General features: G+C 44.0%; 1 protein-coding gene across 4 annotated transcripts in view; it reads right to left on the minus strand.

The window, feature by feature from the left end:
* The window catches only part of PTPRU (protein tyrosine phosphatase receptor type U), a 274,199-nt gene that overhangs the window by 169,067 nt on the left and 87,775 nt on the right, over positions 1-17,357 (minus strand). For all 4 annotated transcript variants that reach the window (XM_081962455.1, XM_081962453.1, XM_081962454.1 and 1 more), the window contains exons 6-7: positions 16,563-16,737; positions 12,223-12,516 (exon numbers count right to left, since the gene is read on the minus strand). In XM_081962455.1, the coding sequence (XP_081818581.1) occupies positions 12,223-12,516; positions 16,563-16,737 (469 nt within the window). The remainder of the gene's footprint in view (positions 1-12,222; positions 12,517-16,562; positions 16,738-17,357) is intronic.

Genomic DNA, 17,357 nt, shown 5'->3' on the forward strand with positions numbered 1-17,357 from the left:
CATACAATTAGCGCCGTTACAAAGCTGCCTAAGGTTATTGGAGCTATTATAACTGTAATGTACCCAGGTATGGCAGCTTAGTCTATGTCAATCACGACTAGAAGCATACGAAAAAGAACTATCTGTGCCCCAGGCTGCCTCTGGGAAAAAGCTGGGAAAGTTACGTGATCAGAAAAAGGTTGTCATATGTACAGAGCCTATTCTCTCTCTCTCTCTCTCTCACACACACACACACACACACACACACAGAGACACACACACACCAGAGGTAGTTCTGACAGGTTCTGGAGAACCGGTAGCGGAAATTTTGAGTAGTTCGGAGAACCGGCAAATAGGCTGGCCCCATTCCCTCTGCCTCCCAACCTCCTAGTTGATCTTCATTTGTTGCCCTGCACAGGAGAACAGAGCTGGAAAGCAGGTTAGTGGGGTGGGGAGAGAATGGGGATTTTGCAGAATCCTTCCCCCAGGAGTTGGAAGGGAATGGAGATTTTGCAGTATCCTTCCCCCTGCCAGGCCCATAAAGCCACACCACGCCCACAAATCCACGCCCACAGAACCGGTAGTTAAAATGTTTGAATCCCACCACTGACACACACATATCATTTCAGCCAAACTCAGGATTGGAGATTGTTGGTCCCTATACAAGGCATGGAGGGAAGAGAGCAATTAGGGAATGAAAGCTTTCATCAAAGGCTTTTAATAAAACTGACTCCAATTAATACATGAACATTGCCCCAAAAAATGGGCTCTATATGTTCTAACCATGTTTAATACCCAAGGTCTTTTACAACTAGATCAGTTCCCCCAAGCTCAGATAAAAGAAAATAAATCATTATCAAAATAGACCTGCCCAAGCACCAAGTGTACCCCTAAAAGTCATGGCCAAGAATGAGACTCCTGCTTTTAACATTGGTAGTTCTTCATACATGTCGTCCTCAACTTATAACCATAATTGGGATCAGAATTTGTGTTGCTAACCAAGCTGGTTGTTAAGTGACACACATCTGATTTTCTGACTTTTTGGGGGAGGGCAGAGGCCTAAGATCTGTTCTCTGGAACTTATCAATGTATTAATTGCATGAACTGAACTATGTTTTGTTTTTAATCTTATTATATTAATACTATAAGTAGCTCAGACTCAACAGAAAGGGAGTAGCATTAATTGAGTTAATTAATATATGTTTCCCTGAAAATAAGACTGGGTCTTATATTAATTTTTGCTACAAAAGAGATTCGGTCTTATTTTGGGGAAAATACAGTACTAAATGCATCTATCTAGCCAACAATCTTCACTGGGGCTTATTTTGGGGGGTAGGGCTTATATGCTAGGACTTATTTTCCAGTTGGGTCTTATTTTTGGAGAAACCGAGTAATTGATTAATATCATATAGATTTTGTGGATTAATACTTTCCTTTAGCGGCTTGCTTAAGATTAAGAAGCATTTAGACCAGACCCAAGATCCAACCACTTCCGCATTCTGATGGCCCCATAAGAATCTTACAAATATAGCAGGAAGGCTATTATTGATGATTATGTAATCAAAGGATGGTTAATTACAATTGAGAGCAGGGAGCTGACCTTAGTTTAAAAGCTTTAGCTCTAAAACAGAAGAGGCTATTCAGCTGTCCCACAAGGTCAAGAGGCAAAGAATGATAATGTTCCTTGAGTTATATAAGGGGACTCTTAATGAAATCAAAACTAGCACAGTGAACAAGTCATTGGATAGAATGAACGTACCAACAAAAGCAAGGTTAGAGAACTAGGGTTGTGTCGTAATGAAGATGTTAGAGCAGGAAGACCTCCATTCTAGTCCACCTTCCATCATGGAAACTCAATGTACTGTATGTCTCTCTCAGTGTCTTCTTGTGAGAAAAATAGGAAATGTATGCTACTTTGAGCTCCTGTACATAGAAGGCAGGATATAAATCAAATAAAGGAAGTTACAGGGACATTTTTAGTCCTTAACCAACCTTTGGGAAGATGTAAGTAGATCATTCCAGCTTTTTCATTCCTTCTCATTTCATTTTCTGTATTCAGTAAAGGCTCTGAGAAGGAAGAACATCTGATGCTCTGCAATCAATTATTTGTATTGGAACATGAAAAATTGACACACTCAATTGGACTAGCTGCCTACCTAGCTCAGTGTGATTGATGGCAGTGCTCCAAAATGCTCAGAAAAAAAGTTCCACTCGCCTAAGACAGTCAACATCTTTTTTTAATTGAATGTACTGAGAACTACAATGCTGATCTTTTGACTGGGACAACCAGCAACTGTCTTATGTGTCCTCAACATCTAAAATATGGAGTTTGGGATTGAAAAGTTATTGGGTGAGAGTCACTCCATTTCCCTAACTTTGGAGACCATCTAGAATAATAGCATAAAGGATGATTTTGGAGTGTGAGTCTTCTCTCAGCACAGCTGCTCCAAGACATTTTGATCCTTGAAGAACAGCAGCAAAGAGCAAGGTGCGGAATATCCCAAATCAATTTGCGTAGTTTTGATACACAAAACAGAAAAAACCAGCAGCACCTCCTCCTCCTATGTCTGAGATCTAACACAATGCGAACAGTAAGGAATAGTTTGGATTCACGTCAAGCTTCCAGCCTGAGGCAGCTTCTCTCCTTCTGCCCCTTGATCCCAGTGTGGGCTGGAGTCAACATGCTATCGCTGAAGCTTGGTCTTGATGGGGAAATGCAGAACACTCTTATCCTCCAGACTTGTCTGGAAGTCAAGAAAGCATCTTTTCTTTCTCCAACTACTTCATTCCAGCCCAAGAAGACCAAAAAGCACAAAATCAAAGAAGAAGAAGCCAAAACAGTGTCCTTCAACTCCAAAGAGCCAATGAGTCTTGCCGGATGCAATCTGAGTTGGCCACCAGAGGTGTGTTCAGGATGGGATACATCCTGAAGATTCAGAAGTTCCTTGGGGTCCAGCACAAGTCCAAAAGCTTGGAAGAAGAGACGTCGTGTCCCGGTGCTTGGATCCTGCAAGATTATCCTGGGACGCGTACATTCGCCTACATTCGCGAGCCAATTAATGTGACTGCAGGGTAGCAGATGCTGTTACTAACCGTGCTTCGCTCCCTTCGCAAAGCACTGGTGCTGCAAGCCAACGTGCCACATCAAGAAACTCCCCGCACAGTCGGCAACGTCAGGAAGCCTGATGACCCCTACCTCCTTTACAAGTCAGACACAGTTTTCAAATGCCCCAAAAGGAGAGCAGAGCGACAGAAACAAAAGCAAGCCAAGTCCTCTCCAAGTCTCGCCTCCCCAGCTTTTTGATGTCCTTAACATTTCCACCGGTGCCCCAGGGTACGGAGAGAAGTTCAGGCATCCGCCACTCGATTCCCGCCTGCCAGAGCTTTGCATGAGAAATGCTGGGAATCGGCCAAGATGCCAGCCCCTTCCCTTGTTAATCAAATGCAAATAAGCATTTCCATAAAGGAGAAAGAGTGGCAGGTGCAGGCACACATGAATTACATAAACATATGGCAGGGTTCTGTCCGGAAAGTGGGGGGAAAGGGAAATGTCAAAGGAGAGCAGAAGGAAAGAGAAGAGAAAGGTTTTATGATAGCACAAAAAGAATCTAATAAGAATCTGGAAGGAAAACATACTTGTGGCTAGATACTTCCACATCCTGGTAAGATCTCAGATGCTTCAAGTCAACTTATAGCCAACTGTGATGGGCAGGTGCAGGGAAATACTATTATCTCGCAGGAGGAAGGCAAGTGAGATTCAAAATGTTTCCGCTTGTTTGTTTTAAGACTTTAAAATGGTTAAAGGAGAACATAATTCGGTATAAGGCTTTACTCGCTATCCTGCCCCATAACCTCTTTGCTTTAAAAAATGAAAATTGAGAATGCAACATACAATAACATAGAGTAATAGGATTGGCAAAGACCTTAGAAGACCTCTAGTCCAACCACTCTAGACAAATGATGGTCCAATCTCTTCTTGAAAACCTCCATTGATGGAGCACCCATAACTTCTCGAGGTACCGTAAGCCGTTCCATTGATTAATTGTTATCACTGTTAAGAAATTTCTCCTTAGTTCTAGGTTGGGTCTCTCTTTCATGATCTTCCACCCATTACTTCTTGTCCTGCCCTCGGGTGTTTTCGAAAATAGGTCAACTCCCTTTTTTCTCTCCTTCCCTTTTCAGGGGTGTGCAGAAGAGCGCAAAGGGGGCTTAAGGGTCACTTGGAATTAGAGAGCCACCACCTTATCCAACTCTCGAATCCAGCCAGAATGATTCTAAGAACTAGACATGCTGGCTGGGGAATTCTGGGAGTTGAAGTCCACAAGTCTTAAAGTTCCCAAGTTTGGACACCCCTGGTATAAGAGAACCCTGAATTCCTACATCAGGGGGGTCAAACACAAGGCTCGCGGGCCGGATTTGGCCCTCAATATGGTTGGATCCAGCCCATGGGGCCATTCTAGAAAATATAAAGGGCCAAACCACATCATTTCGGCCCAGTCTACCCAATGCGAAGAGGAAACATTGGGCCAGCATGGCTTTGGCCCGGTCTACCCAGTGCAAACTGGAAACATGCCAGCAGTTTGGGGAGTGGTGTCAAGCTGGCCATGCCCACATGGTTGGCCACACCTAGCCAGTCAGGCACGCCTACCCAGCCCCCTGAGGTCAACCATGACCCTGATGTGGCCCTCAATGAAATTGAGTCTGACACCCCTGTCCTACATGGATGCATAACAAAAAGTGGAAACCGTAGAAGTTGGGGACAGGACAGAGGACTCCTTGCAAACCTCTGGCAATGGTGGACTGGATCTCCATGCTCTTTTTCCCTAATTAAAAAGCAGCCAAGAAGGCAAAACAACCTATTTTCCTTCCCTACGAGGAAACAAAAAGAGTGTCGGGGCTGGAAGCCATCTTTTACATTTGGGCCTTCAGGCCTGCCGCATTTTCTACTGTGGGAAAGTGGGAGAAGCAATTGTATGGAGTATGGGAGATACATACTCTAAATAATATTCCTTTCTCAGAGAGTCAAGGACATCTTGCCCTGCACCTGGAGTGGTGTGACTGGGAGGCATCTCCAGTTGGGACGGTGCCTGGTTGGGCCATGTGATGGACGTGTGGGTGCTGGGCAGAGTCTTGAACTTTCATTTGGGTGGGGAAAACCTGGAAACTTTCAGATTCGGGTTTTCCCAGTTGTGCCAATAGGACACCTCTAATAAAATGGAACTTTGAAGAAACTCAAGCCTCAGAGTCTTCTTTCGTTGGGGGTGTTACTTGGAACGCGGACAAAGAGGGATTTTGGAGTCACAAGGAAATATTTTTTCCACAATATTCTCTGGTGTGAAGAGAAAAAAGAAACAGAAAATGAGACCTAAAACACACCATTGGTTATCAACAGCAGGGTCAATCTTCAATCTCCTCCACAAGGCCGTTTAATTTCAAAGACTTTGCTGAGCAAAAGGTCACAGGACCTTCTCTTTAAAAAGTCACCGAGAATTTAGACCAAACCCAGGGTCTCAAGGAGACATTATTCCACACTGGGATGACAACCTTTATCATCCTACAGTCTTTGTTCCTAATAGGCACAAATCTCAGGTTCACAAAATAGGTTATCTTGAGTTCAGCCTCAGGAGGAGATGTTAAGCTAACCGGGTATAAGGGCTACCTTTTAAATAACAGGCTGGGTGAAATTTATTGGATGCCTGGGAAGGAAATCTGCTCATACAGAACCAGATGTATAAGAGGGCTCAGACGCCATCCTGCCTCAGAAACCTGGAGTTAGCCCATACGGGTAGTCCTCGACTTACAGCCACGACTGAGCCCAACATATCTGCTGCTAAGCGAGACATGTGTTAGGCGGGTTTGGCCCCCATTTCATGACCTTGCTTGCCACCATTGTTAAGTGAACCGCTGCAGGTGTTAAATTAGGAACACGGTTGTTAAGTGGAGCAACGGCTTCCCCGTTGATTTTCCTTTGTCGGAGGGTCACCAAAGGGGATATCCCAACCATCAGAAATATGAATCAGATGCTAAGCAGCTGAATTGCAATCACGTGATTAAAATGGGGGCCCTGCGATGGTTATTAAACGTGAAAAATGTGTTTCTGTGCCGTTGTAACTTTGAACGGTGACTAAACAAACTGTTACAAGTCAAGGACGACCTGTATTTGCTTCAGCTCTGACACTCACTTTGTTGTCTGTGCCAACGTCATTAATGAAACAGAGACTGTTTCACTCTACGGAATAGCCGAGATGCGTGAACTGATGGATGATGTTATTTACTTACTTATATTTCATATTTCTTTAACCACCGAGCGGTGCGGTGGCCTAGAAGTGGAGCTCTCACCTCACAATAGGGAGGCTGTGAGTTCGATCCTAAGTAGAGGCAGATATTTCTCTCTTTGGGCACAATGAGCATATGTCTCCCGAACAAAACTCCGCATTGGCGACAGGAAGGGCATCTGGCCAGTAAACACTTGGCTCCATTCAGTAGCCCAGATTCTACTCCGCAAGGGATTATGGGGTCATTAAAAAATAATGAAGATGATGATGATGATGTTTTCTTAACCACCCATCACCCTCGGTTAAGGTTTTGCAAATCCCTTTCTTTTTGGGAAGAAATTGTTCAGGTTTACAAAGAGCTGTGTTAGCTTTGCGCAGTAGAAGATGCTCAGCTCAGACTGTCTCAACTTGATGCGATCATAGAAAAATGATTGTTTTGTTCAAATAACGGGTGATTCTGAAAACCAATTATCCAAAGGAGGGGGGAGAGAAATGGGTAGGGAAAGGAATCAAGTGAAGTCCAATCCTGAGGTGCAAATCCCAGGGCTCCTGAGCAGCATAGCAAGCGTTGAGGGATGCTGGGAATTGTAGTTCTACCCTTGGTTTTGAAACACAGCTACATCTTTGGGAGCAAGGAACAGAAGTGTCATTGTGCCTCATTAATATTTATTATAGGGACTGCTTTATATCAAGCTGAATTCTTGATCCTTGCTCTCCTTAGTTTTTTCCATCAGAAATGTCCTTTCCTGTTACCTGCTAGATGATTTTTGAGCTGGGAATGTCAAGAGTGGCACCTAAGACCTTTCGCACACAAAACATGCATTTTAGCAAAGCACTTTTTAGAAACAACTTTCAGTTGAGGGTGACACTGACAGGGTTTTGAAAAACCTCTTCTTGTGATCCTTGGATCACTTCTCTTGCAATACAGAGCAACAACATTCGTGGACCACGATTCGTGGACCATTTCTCCCTTTCGCATACAAAACCGATGAATGCACCAAGATGTAACGGTATGTGAGAAAGACCTTGGGAGGCAGGGCAAAGAGTTGCAGCCTAGGGAATGGTCACATAAGAGGCATCGTAGCCCGCAACTGCATAATGGGTGGAGCAAGAAGCTAAGAAGGGACCCTTTCTAAGTTCCTTTGGCCGTAAAGGTCATGGCGGGAGAATTTTGCTTTCAGATTTGCAAGATTCTGTAAAGGTAGCTTTACAATAATGAGGGAATAGCTTATCTCAGTGGTGGTAAACCTATGGCATGCATGCCAGAAGTGGCATGCAGAGCCCTTTCTGTGGGCACACCTGCCATCGCCAGCTGCTATTCGCGGGCACTGGAGCACCAGAAAACGGCATGAAAACAGCCCCAAAAATAGCCTGAAAATGGCTCAAAAACCGCCCTGGAAAATCGCCTAGAAAATGGCCCAAAAGATGCCCAAAACTGCCCAAAAAAACAGGCAAGCACACCGGCCAGTTGATCTTTGGGTTTCCAGTGCTCTGGCATGCACAGGCGCATACATTTACGCACATGCATGTGCATTCCAGTTTGGGCACTCGGTGCCAAAAAGGTTCGCTATGACTGGCTTATCTGATCGTGTATCCTGCCTGGTTTGCCTGCGAAGGCTGGCACAAATTCAGCAATATTCCCCTTAAGGATAATTGTTGTACAGGCTTCCCTTAAGGTATTTGCTGAGAACTGTTAGTCCTGTCTCATAAAGAGTGGCGCTGCGGGATCAGTGAGGATCTCTACCAGCATAACAAGGACGCCAAGTTGACTGGCTAACAAAGGCAGTGGCGCTATCAAGCTCGCTGCTCAAAATCCCAGCTGAGATACCTGCAACCCAGTGCCCTGGGATCCTCTCTAGAGATTCCAATTTTCTACCTGCCGAGTCAGCCACTCCGCTCCCGCCAACGTGTGTGGAATCACACAGCAGGCAAGGCAAGAGAATCAATTAGCAGCATAGCCTCGCTTTTCTCTAGCACGAGTCGGGGCAGCTAATGTTCTGTAGCCGTTGCAAGCAGCCAACAGTTTCTGAGCTCCCACCGATACGGCTTCTTCGGCGAAGGGTATTTTGGTTTAAAAGCAATTGTGGCAGGGAGGTGCTGAAGATGGAGAGAACACGTCTACCATAATTAACTCAGAGAATTCCATTGTTAATCACCGAAGCCGCAAGTTCCTAGAGCAGGGCAGGATATGGGTAGAAGCGAGTCGCAAATACAGTCTTTTAAGATTCAGGCACAAAGCCTTGATGCTTTCTTTCTTTCTTTCTTTCTTTCTTTCTTTCTTTCTTTCTTTCTTTCTTTCTTTTTTTAATGGAAGAAATGAGATGCACTTGTCAACAACATGTTGTTTTTTTAACCAGGAGGGTAAAGATGGATGGGTTAACATTTTAAGAGAAAGGTTGGTTTGGAATAAGCTGCTAGACAGAGATTCAAGACGGAAGAGCAATCTGGATGGGAGGGCAACGATAAAAACCAGGAGGCCAGACTGGAAAAGCAAGGTAGAATATAAGATCAGGAGATGTAGAAAGAACATTCTTCCTTTCGTCTTTCAGTTTTTATAGCAAAGCAAAAGCAGGATTTGTGCAGTGTAGTTACCCACGGCTAATTAATTATCGTACATTAGGCAATTAGCCCATTTTCTCTGGGTTTGCATGACATATGAACCCAAGGGGCTGCATTCCAAAACGCAGTGGTGAAACCCAGTTAAAAATATAAGTTTTAAGTTCATCACATTTGCACTGAATTTAATTTAATTTAAATGTATATTTAATATGATAATTCTCCAATTATGTTTCTAATCAAAATCCCCTTTCTATCATGTTCCAATTTTCGGTTTGAGAAAAAATATTTGAAGGTCTCTGCAGGTTGCACCAATCTTTAAATGTCCACATACACTATTTGGACCATCAATTCTACAACACTTGTTTAATAGACAGTAGCACATACAGTATCTTTGAACAGATAATTCAGGTAATCCTCTACTTGTGACGACAACCCGGACCAGAATTTCCATTCTGAAACTGAGTTATGCCAGATTTTTACATCCTTTTTGCCACAGTTGTTAAGCAAAGGATTGTGGTCCATTTATACAATACAGGTACAGCAGTTCACTTAGTGTCCGTTTGAACTTACAACGGAACTGAAAAAAAGTGACTTATGACCATTTTTCACCCTTATGGTCGTGGGATTTACATTCAGATGCTTGATAACTGACTCACACTTACGACCGTTGCAATGTCCCCGGGTCACGTGAACATATTTTGCAACTTTCTGACAAGCAGAAGCCAAGGGGGAAACCAGATTCACTTAACAACCGAGTTGCTAATTTAACAACAGCAGTGATTCCCTTAACACACGTCCCAAGAAAAGTCAAAAACTCACTTAACCTAAATTTTGGGCTCCGTTGTGGTCGTACATTGAGAACTGTAGTACCACCTTTACTCTTGAATTTCAAACCTGTAAGGGATCGTGTACCAAACCTATGGAAGGAACGCTGCAAGAATATTCAGTGTTTTTTTTCTAAAGCTCCCCTCTTTTCTGTCCTTTCAACCAGAGGCAGCACTAACTTTAAACATCTCCCATTTTTCAAGATGACTACTCACTCCCAGGCATGAATTACAGATCATGTGTCAGGCCTGCAGCCATCTTTTCTTTTGGATCTTTGGCCTGCCACACTTTCTATTACTCTACCATGCATTTTCTGTTGTGGGGAAATGGGAGGGGGGATTGTACGGAATGAGATGCTATGTAGACATAACAAAATTCTTTCCAGAAAGCCAAGGTCATCTTTTGTCTTTGCACCCCTGCACCTGACCGGAACTGGATGGGTGGAAGCTGTCAGCATGGCTGGCAGTGGGAGATTGCACCATGTGATGGACTTGTGGGTGTTGGGGGCAAGATCCTGAACTTTCAACCGGGTGGGGAAAACCGGGAAGCTTTTAGATTTGGGTTTTCCCAGATGTGCCAACATGGCTCTCTTCATAAATTGGAACTTTGAGGAATGCTTTGCCTTGGACTCTGATTGACTTTGGGATGCTATTTGGAACCCTGACACCACGGACATCCTCAACAGCTAAGCCACATTGTCCCTGGCCTTTATCAATTCACCTGCTGCCAACAACTCTGACTGTTCTTTTGCTCAGCTGCCGATGCAATGATCATTCGTCATCCTAACACAATCCCTGTGGGTGAGCAAAACCGTAAATCTGGATCACGAGAGCTGGCTTTTGTTGGAAAAAGGCATTTCATCCAAGTACATTTGCCCTCTCAAGTTGGTCGTTAGTGCTCATCTAATTGCAAGCACAGTAAGCACCTCCACCTGAAAGTCAGCCAAATACTTAAGGAACTTGTCATAACATCCTAACTAGGTAGACTAGAAAGTACAGGTAGCCTTCAATTTACAACTGTTCTTCACTGACTGAAGTACAACCGCATTGGGGAGGGAGTCACATGGTGATTTTTCACACTTGCAACCATTCATCATCATCTGCTTTTAATGACCCCATAATCCCTTGTGGTGTCCAGTCTGGGCAACTGAATGGATCCAAGTGTTTACTGGCTGGATGCCCTTCCTGTCACCAATGTGGAGTTTTATTCAGCAGATATAATCTCATTGTGCCCAGAGAGAGAAATATCTGCCTCTACCTAGGATCGAACTCTCAGCCTCCTGATTGCAAGGCGAGAGCTTTACATCTAGGCCACCACACCACTCTATACTTGCAACCATTGCAGTGATCAAAATTTGGATGCTTGGCAACTGGCATGTATTTATGACGGTTGCAGTTTCCCAGGGTCATGGGATCATCTTTCGCGACCTTCTGACAAGGAAAGTCAAGGGGGAAAGCCAGATTCACTTAACAACCTTGTTACCAATTTAACAACTGCAATGATTCAGTTACGACAGGGGTGTCCAAACTTGGCAACTTTAAGACTTGTGGACTTCAACTCCCAGAATTCCCCAGCCAGCTGGCTGGGGAATTCTGGGAGTTGAAGTCTACAAGTCTTAAAGTTGCCAAGTTTGGACACCCCTGAGTTACGACAAGGCTACCTGTACTTACACTGGTGTCTTGAAAACCTCTGCCCCGTGTCATGTCTAAGCTACTTTGAATCACAGCTCTTGCAAAACTCCACTGCTGATGGTCAAGTGGTGAGGAAATACAGCATTAAGATTCTCCACCTCTATGCATGGTCTGTGTCCAGAATATTCTTGCACAGACAAATCCCTTCTTTGTTGTGGTTTGTTTGTTTGGAGAGCGGGGTGCCTTTGAGTGAATCCATACTGGTAGAGCTTTTATTTTACTTTGTCAACGTTTTGCTTTGTTTTTAAGTTCCATTAAAAACTCATTCGTGATTTTTTTTCTCTGCTATTTAGAGATTTTTCCCTGTTTCTTTCATATGTGTAATTGTTAATTTATGTCTCACTGAACAAACCACATTCTGTCATACAAATATTTCTAATTATTGTCAAGTTTCCCCAGCGTGTAGTTCATTTATAAATATTTTTTTTCCTGGATAAAGGGACCTCTTTTAGGTCCTGTTCGTTTAGGTGTAGAACTTCTAGAAATATACACTCTTTTTTTTTCCACAGGCAGCTTTTACCTTTAAAAAAAAGGCAGATCATTGTCCAGTAAAAGATAGACACGAACGTATTCCATGGAGTGCCAGTGTCCATGCTTTAGCGGAGTTTGTTTTGGCAGATTTTAAAACAAGTTCTCAGAGATAGCCATGGCAATGTTATTCCTTCTTTAGTTATCAATGTTCAACCTGTGATTCTTTGATTTTAAGAGCCAGATTAAAAGCATGGTAAGCAACATCAAAAAATACGCCAGCGCAAATAAATAAATAAGGCTGGATATTATCTCAGCCTTCGTGTAGTTATCCCTTCAAGCAGGTAAAGACTGCCCTGTGGCCAAAGCATCACCGTTCTGCTCTCAACGGTTTTCTTGATACACAAAGTAATGAAGACTCTTACCCGCACACTTTGTCCTACTGATGAGTGGAGGTCCAGGTTTGCCAGTCCCACCATCTCCTGGCCGGGTCAGCAGGACGCTGATTTCATACTCTGTGTCGGGATCAAGATGCCATAACTTATAGGTCTGCATGTTCACAGCATGTACTTCAGACCAAGGTCCAGAAGTCATCCGGTACTCAATCTCTTTTCTTACGATAGGACCATCTCCAATGATTGAGTTGGTATTGAGCTGGATGATTAAGTAGGTGGAACCTGCTCTCAAAAGCTGTGGGGGTGCGATGGGTGTTGGGGGCTCTGTTAAGAGGACAAAGAAGTAGTAAGTTGACCTGTTCTTCTGGACACCTTCAAACAGCTCTCCTGAGGTGGATGGGCTCATTCATTCATTCACTCATTCTCCCACAGTTGCTTTTTCAAGAGGAAACTGGACTGAAGAGCTGAAGAAGCTTCTTGGATGGGAAGCGAAACGTCTTCAAAGAAAAACCAGAAAGTCCAGTTGCCTCTTGAAAAAGCACCTTTGGGTCAACTGTGACCTGGATGACTGAGAATCTTCATAGATATTCATTCATTCATTCACTCATTGTCCCACAGTTGCTTTTTAAGAGGAAACTGGACTGAAGAGCTGAAGAAGCTTCTTGGATGGGAAGCGAAACATCTTCAAAGAAAAACCAGAAAGTCCAGTTGCCTCTTGAAAAAGCACCTTTGGGTCAACTGTGACCTGGATGACTGAGAATCTTCATAGATATTCATTCATTCATTCCATTTCTATGGCCACCCATCTCAATAATGATTCTGGGTGGCTTAGAATTTTTAAAAAATTACAATGAAAAATATTAGAACCTTTTTAAAACAATAAACACAGTAAAACCAATTAAAACATCCAAATTAAATATACACGGGAGCAAGATACCTGACCAGTTAGCAATACAGGTCATCCTCAACTTACAACAGTCCATTTAGTGGCCATTCAACGATACAACGGCACTGAAAAAGTGACTTATGACCGCTTTTCACACTTAAGACTGTTGCAGCATCCTCCATGGCCACATGATCAAAATTCAGATGCTTGGCAACTGGTTCATATTATGACTTGGGGTCATGCAATCCCTTTTTGTGACCTTCTGACAAGCAATGGGGAGGCCAGATCCACTTAACAACTCTGTTACTAACTTAACAACTGCAGTGGTTCACTTAACAACCCTGGCAAGGAACGTTGTAAAATGGAGCAAAAACTCATTTAACAAATGTTTCACTTAGCAACGTACATTTAACAAATGTTTCACTTAGCAATGTACGTTTTGGGTTCAATTGTGGTCGTAAGTCAAGGACTACCCATATAGACAGGAAACGGGACCCTTGACGCGTTCAGCGCCCCAGGCTTTGGAACATAGACAGGTTTTTAGAGTTTATAGGTTTATAGATAGCGAACAACTTTATTGGGGTGATGGAAGAACAAGAAAGAATAGGGCTGCATTCAGACAACCTGATGAATCAAGTTCCTGAATTAACCAAGTTTCTAACTTTATCAACCTCTGTGTATTCCTCAAATGAAGGGACTGGAACTTCAGGAGCCTAGTTAAGTGTTTTGCGTTTGCTCATCCTCAGATTTCCCCTATCTCTTCAGTCACTCATCCAATGTTATTTTATTTGTAAGTTTAACGTTACCAGAAGATTATGTTTACTCTTACAGCTTTCATTTCATGATTGCTGTTTTGTACTAAAAGCCACCTTCAACGCACTTAATGTCTAAAGGCAGCTTGCAATTTCCGAAGGACGCAAACACTTAATTGAATCAAGCTGATATCAGCCAATTTGTATACTACAGGTAGGCACCCTGTAGCCCTTGGTCTAATTTGATGTTGCTTTAATTTCAAAAACATTTATGCAAGTTCGGTTTAGTTCTTTTGTGAAAGCAGTCTGCCCTTATTGCAGGGTGATGTTTAGGAGAGAGGAAGGAGAATGTCAGGAAGAGTGAAAAGCAAATCGTATGAGAGGGGAGGGAGTGGGGAGGGAGGGAGGGAGAGGGAGGGAAGGAGGTAAGGAAGGAAGGAAGGAAAGAGGGAGACAGACAGACAAACAGACAGACAGACAGAGATAATCCTGTATTTTCTCTTTTTAAATTTAAATTGGGCCCTCCCTTTTTTTAAACTCAAATTGCACCCTCCACATGGCTTCCAGTGGGTTCAAATAACGAGAACATGGCCTGCAGAACAAATAGGATTCTCCAGCCATGCGTACAGGACAAGCCTTGCTCCATCACCTCAATACAGGAAGTACCGTTCCATGATGAGTATCCTCAAAAGCTGGGCTGCCTTCCCATATTAGCTCATTCCAAGTCAAACAGATGTAGAACAGAGGCCTTCTCCCTCTCCCCTCTCCCAGAAGAGTTCACTATCACAGGCAGATGGCACATTTCTGTGCTGCTAAAGCTTCTTTATAAATAAGTAACATGGAACAACATCCGCCCACAGCGATGAACGAAAGATATGCAAGGAAAGCATTATCCTTCTCTCTCTCTCTCTCTCTCTCTCTCTCTCTCTCTCTCTCTCTCTCTCTCTCTCTCCCACTCTCTTTCTCTCTCTCCCACTCTCTCTCTCTTCCCCAACCCACAAAACATTGTTGTTGTTAGTTGTGAAGTCATGTCTGACTCATCGTGACCCTATGGACAACATTCCTCCAAGCCTTCCTGTCCTCTACGATCCCCCAGAGTCCATTTAAGCTCATGGCAACTGCTTCGGTGACTCCATCCATCCACCTCATTCTCTGTCGTCCCCTTCTTCTTTTGCCCTCCATCTTTCCCAGCATGAGGCTCTTCTCCAGGGAGTCCTTTTTCCTTCTCATTAGGTGGCCAAAGTCTTTGAGTTTCCTCTTAGGATCTGGCCCTCTAAAGAGCAATCAGGGTTGATCTCCTCTAGGACTGACCGGTTTGATCGCCTTGCAGTCCAAGGGACTCGCAGGAGTCTTCTCCAGCACCAGAGTTCAAAGGCCTCCATTCTTTGGCGCTCAGCCTTTCTTATGGTCCAACTTTCACAGCCATCCATTGCAACTGGGAAAACCATAGCCTTGACTATACGCACTTTTGTTGGCAGGGTGATGCCTCTGCTTTTTAGTCTGCTGTCTAGATTTACAATAGCTTTCCTCCCCAGGAGCAAGCGTCTTTTCATTTCTTGCCTGCAGTCCCCATCTGCAGTGATCTTGGAGCCCAGGAAAATAAAATATGTCACTACCTCCATTTCTTCCCCATCTATTTGCCAAGAATTGAGAGGGCAAATGTACCCAAGACTAAAATACTGTATAGTTCATCAGCTCTGGTGGAATCTCCAGCTACACTGGAGGGAGGTGTGAAGAGAGACCCAAGTCTGGAGTCTTTGCACTGCAGGAAGTAGCACAAGCCTGAACTTCCCCAGAAGTCTGGAGGCCTTCTCTTGCCATTCTCAAGGGAATGCAGTCAGCCTGGTGAGATTCCTGTAACATAGGTGACTGCTAATAAAATTCCTGTTGAGACATTTCATGAGCGGTTCTGGTTGCTTTCGCCTGACATCAGCTCCCACAATTGATCTCTCACTTACAGCTAGTTTTTGGCTTACCTTACCGACTAAATGACCTACCTAACGGCCATTTAGTGACTGTTCAAAGTTACAACGGCACTGAAAGAAGTGACTTATGACCATTTTTTCCACACGTACAACTTTTGCGGCATCCCCATGGTCATGTGATTAAAAGCTCAGGTGCTTGGCCCAACTGACTCCTCTTTATGACAGTTGCACGGTCCCAAGGATCATGTTGTGATCCTCTTTTTACGACCTTCTGATGAGCAAGGTCAATGGAGAAACAAAGGTTCACTTAGCAACGATATTAATAAATTAAGAACTGCAGTGATTCACTTAACAACGGTGGCAAGAAAAGTCACAACGTGTGGCGAAACCCACTTGACAAGTGGGACCCATTTAGCCACAGAAATTTTGGGCTCAGTTGAGGTCGTAAGTCGAGGACTACCTGTACTGACAAATAGAATTCAAATCGTTCTTCAGACTTCAAAGGTCTAGGCCTGACTTTGCCCAGGCTGAGCAGATAAGCCAATCCCCACTTCCTGAAATCGTCCCTTCTGGACCTGATGGCTGTGATTTGTTTGTGCATTGCCTTGGGGATGTCTCCTCGTACATCACCTCTCAGGTCTCCAGGTTTTTCTTGAGAGCTGTGACCATTAGAGGAGAGAGCTGAATCCTCCCTTAGTTGGCCTTTTGGTGACTGGCTGCTGTGTCTCTTTTGTACTGTTTTGGTCTGTGACTGTAAATAAAGTATTATTATTATAAGCCAATCCCAACACACCCATTGATACATACCTTTGACTATCAGCTCGGCAAAGTTACTGACACCAGAGCCCCTGCTAGACTGAGTCACGCAGCGGTACAAGTCCTGGTATCCTTTTAACACTTGATCCAATTGAAAAGTAGCCAGAAATCTTCTGTGACTGATGTGCTTCACTGAGATGGTGGGAATGACAACCCCATTCTGCTTCTACCATTCAGGAAAAAAACAAGAATACCATCAATGCTGCTCTGAAGAGATTGGTGTTTGCAGCCTATGTAAGCATCATAGCAATAGCACTTAGACTTATATACCACTTCGCAGTGCTTTTACAGCCCTCTCTAAGCCGTTTACAGAGTCAGCCTTTTGCCTCCCAACAATCTGGGTCCTCATTTTGCCCACCTCGGAAGGACGGAAGGCTGAGTCAACCTGGTGGGATTCTATCGGCTAAACTTCCAGTGGTCAGCAGAAATAGAGTGCAGCACTGCACTCTAACCACTATGCCACCAGGGATCGTGTTTTCTGGGAAGGGGTGCTGAGACATGGTCTGCTTTTTTAGAACTTGCTACTCTTTCTATTTAAAAAGAAAAGTTTCCTCCTTTGGGACAAATTAAACAAAAACATAGACAATCATGTTCTTCTCCTGAAAAGAATGTTTTTCTAAGACAGGGGTCGGCAACCCTGCGGCTCTGGGGGTGCATGTGGCTCTTTCATCCCTCTGCTGTAGCTCCCTGTCATTGGTCGGTGCCACAATTTTGAGAGGAGCTTCTGGTTGGGGGCGGGGGGCAGCATGGCATGCCAGGGGGAGACTCAAGGGGCAGGTTTTCCAG

The sequence above is a fragment of the Natrix helvetica genome, assembly GCF_964273705.1.
Source record: "Natrix helvetica genome assembly, chromosome: 9".
NCBI classification, from domain to species: Eukaryota; Metazoa; Chordata; class Lepidosauria; order Squamata; family Natricidae; genus Natrix; species Natrix helvetica.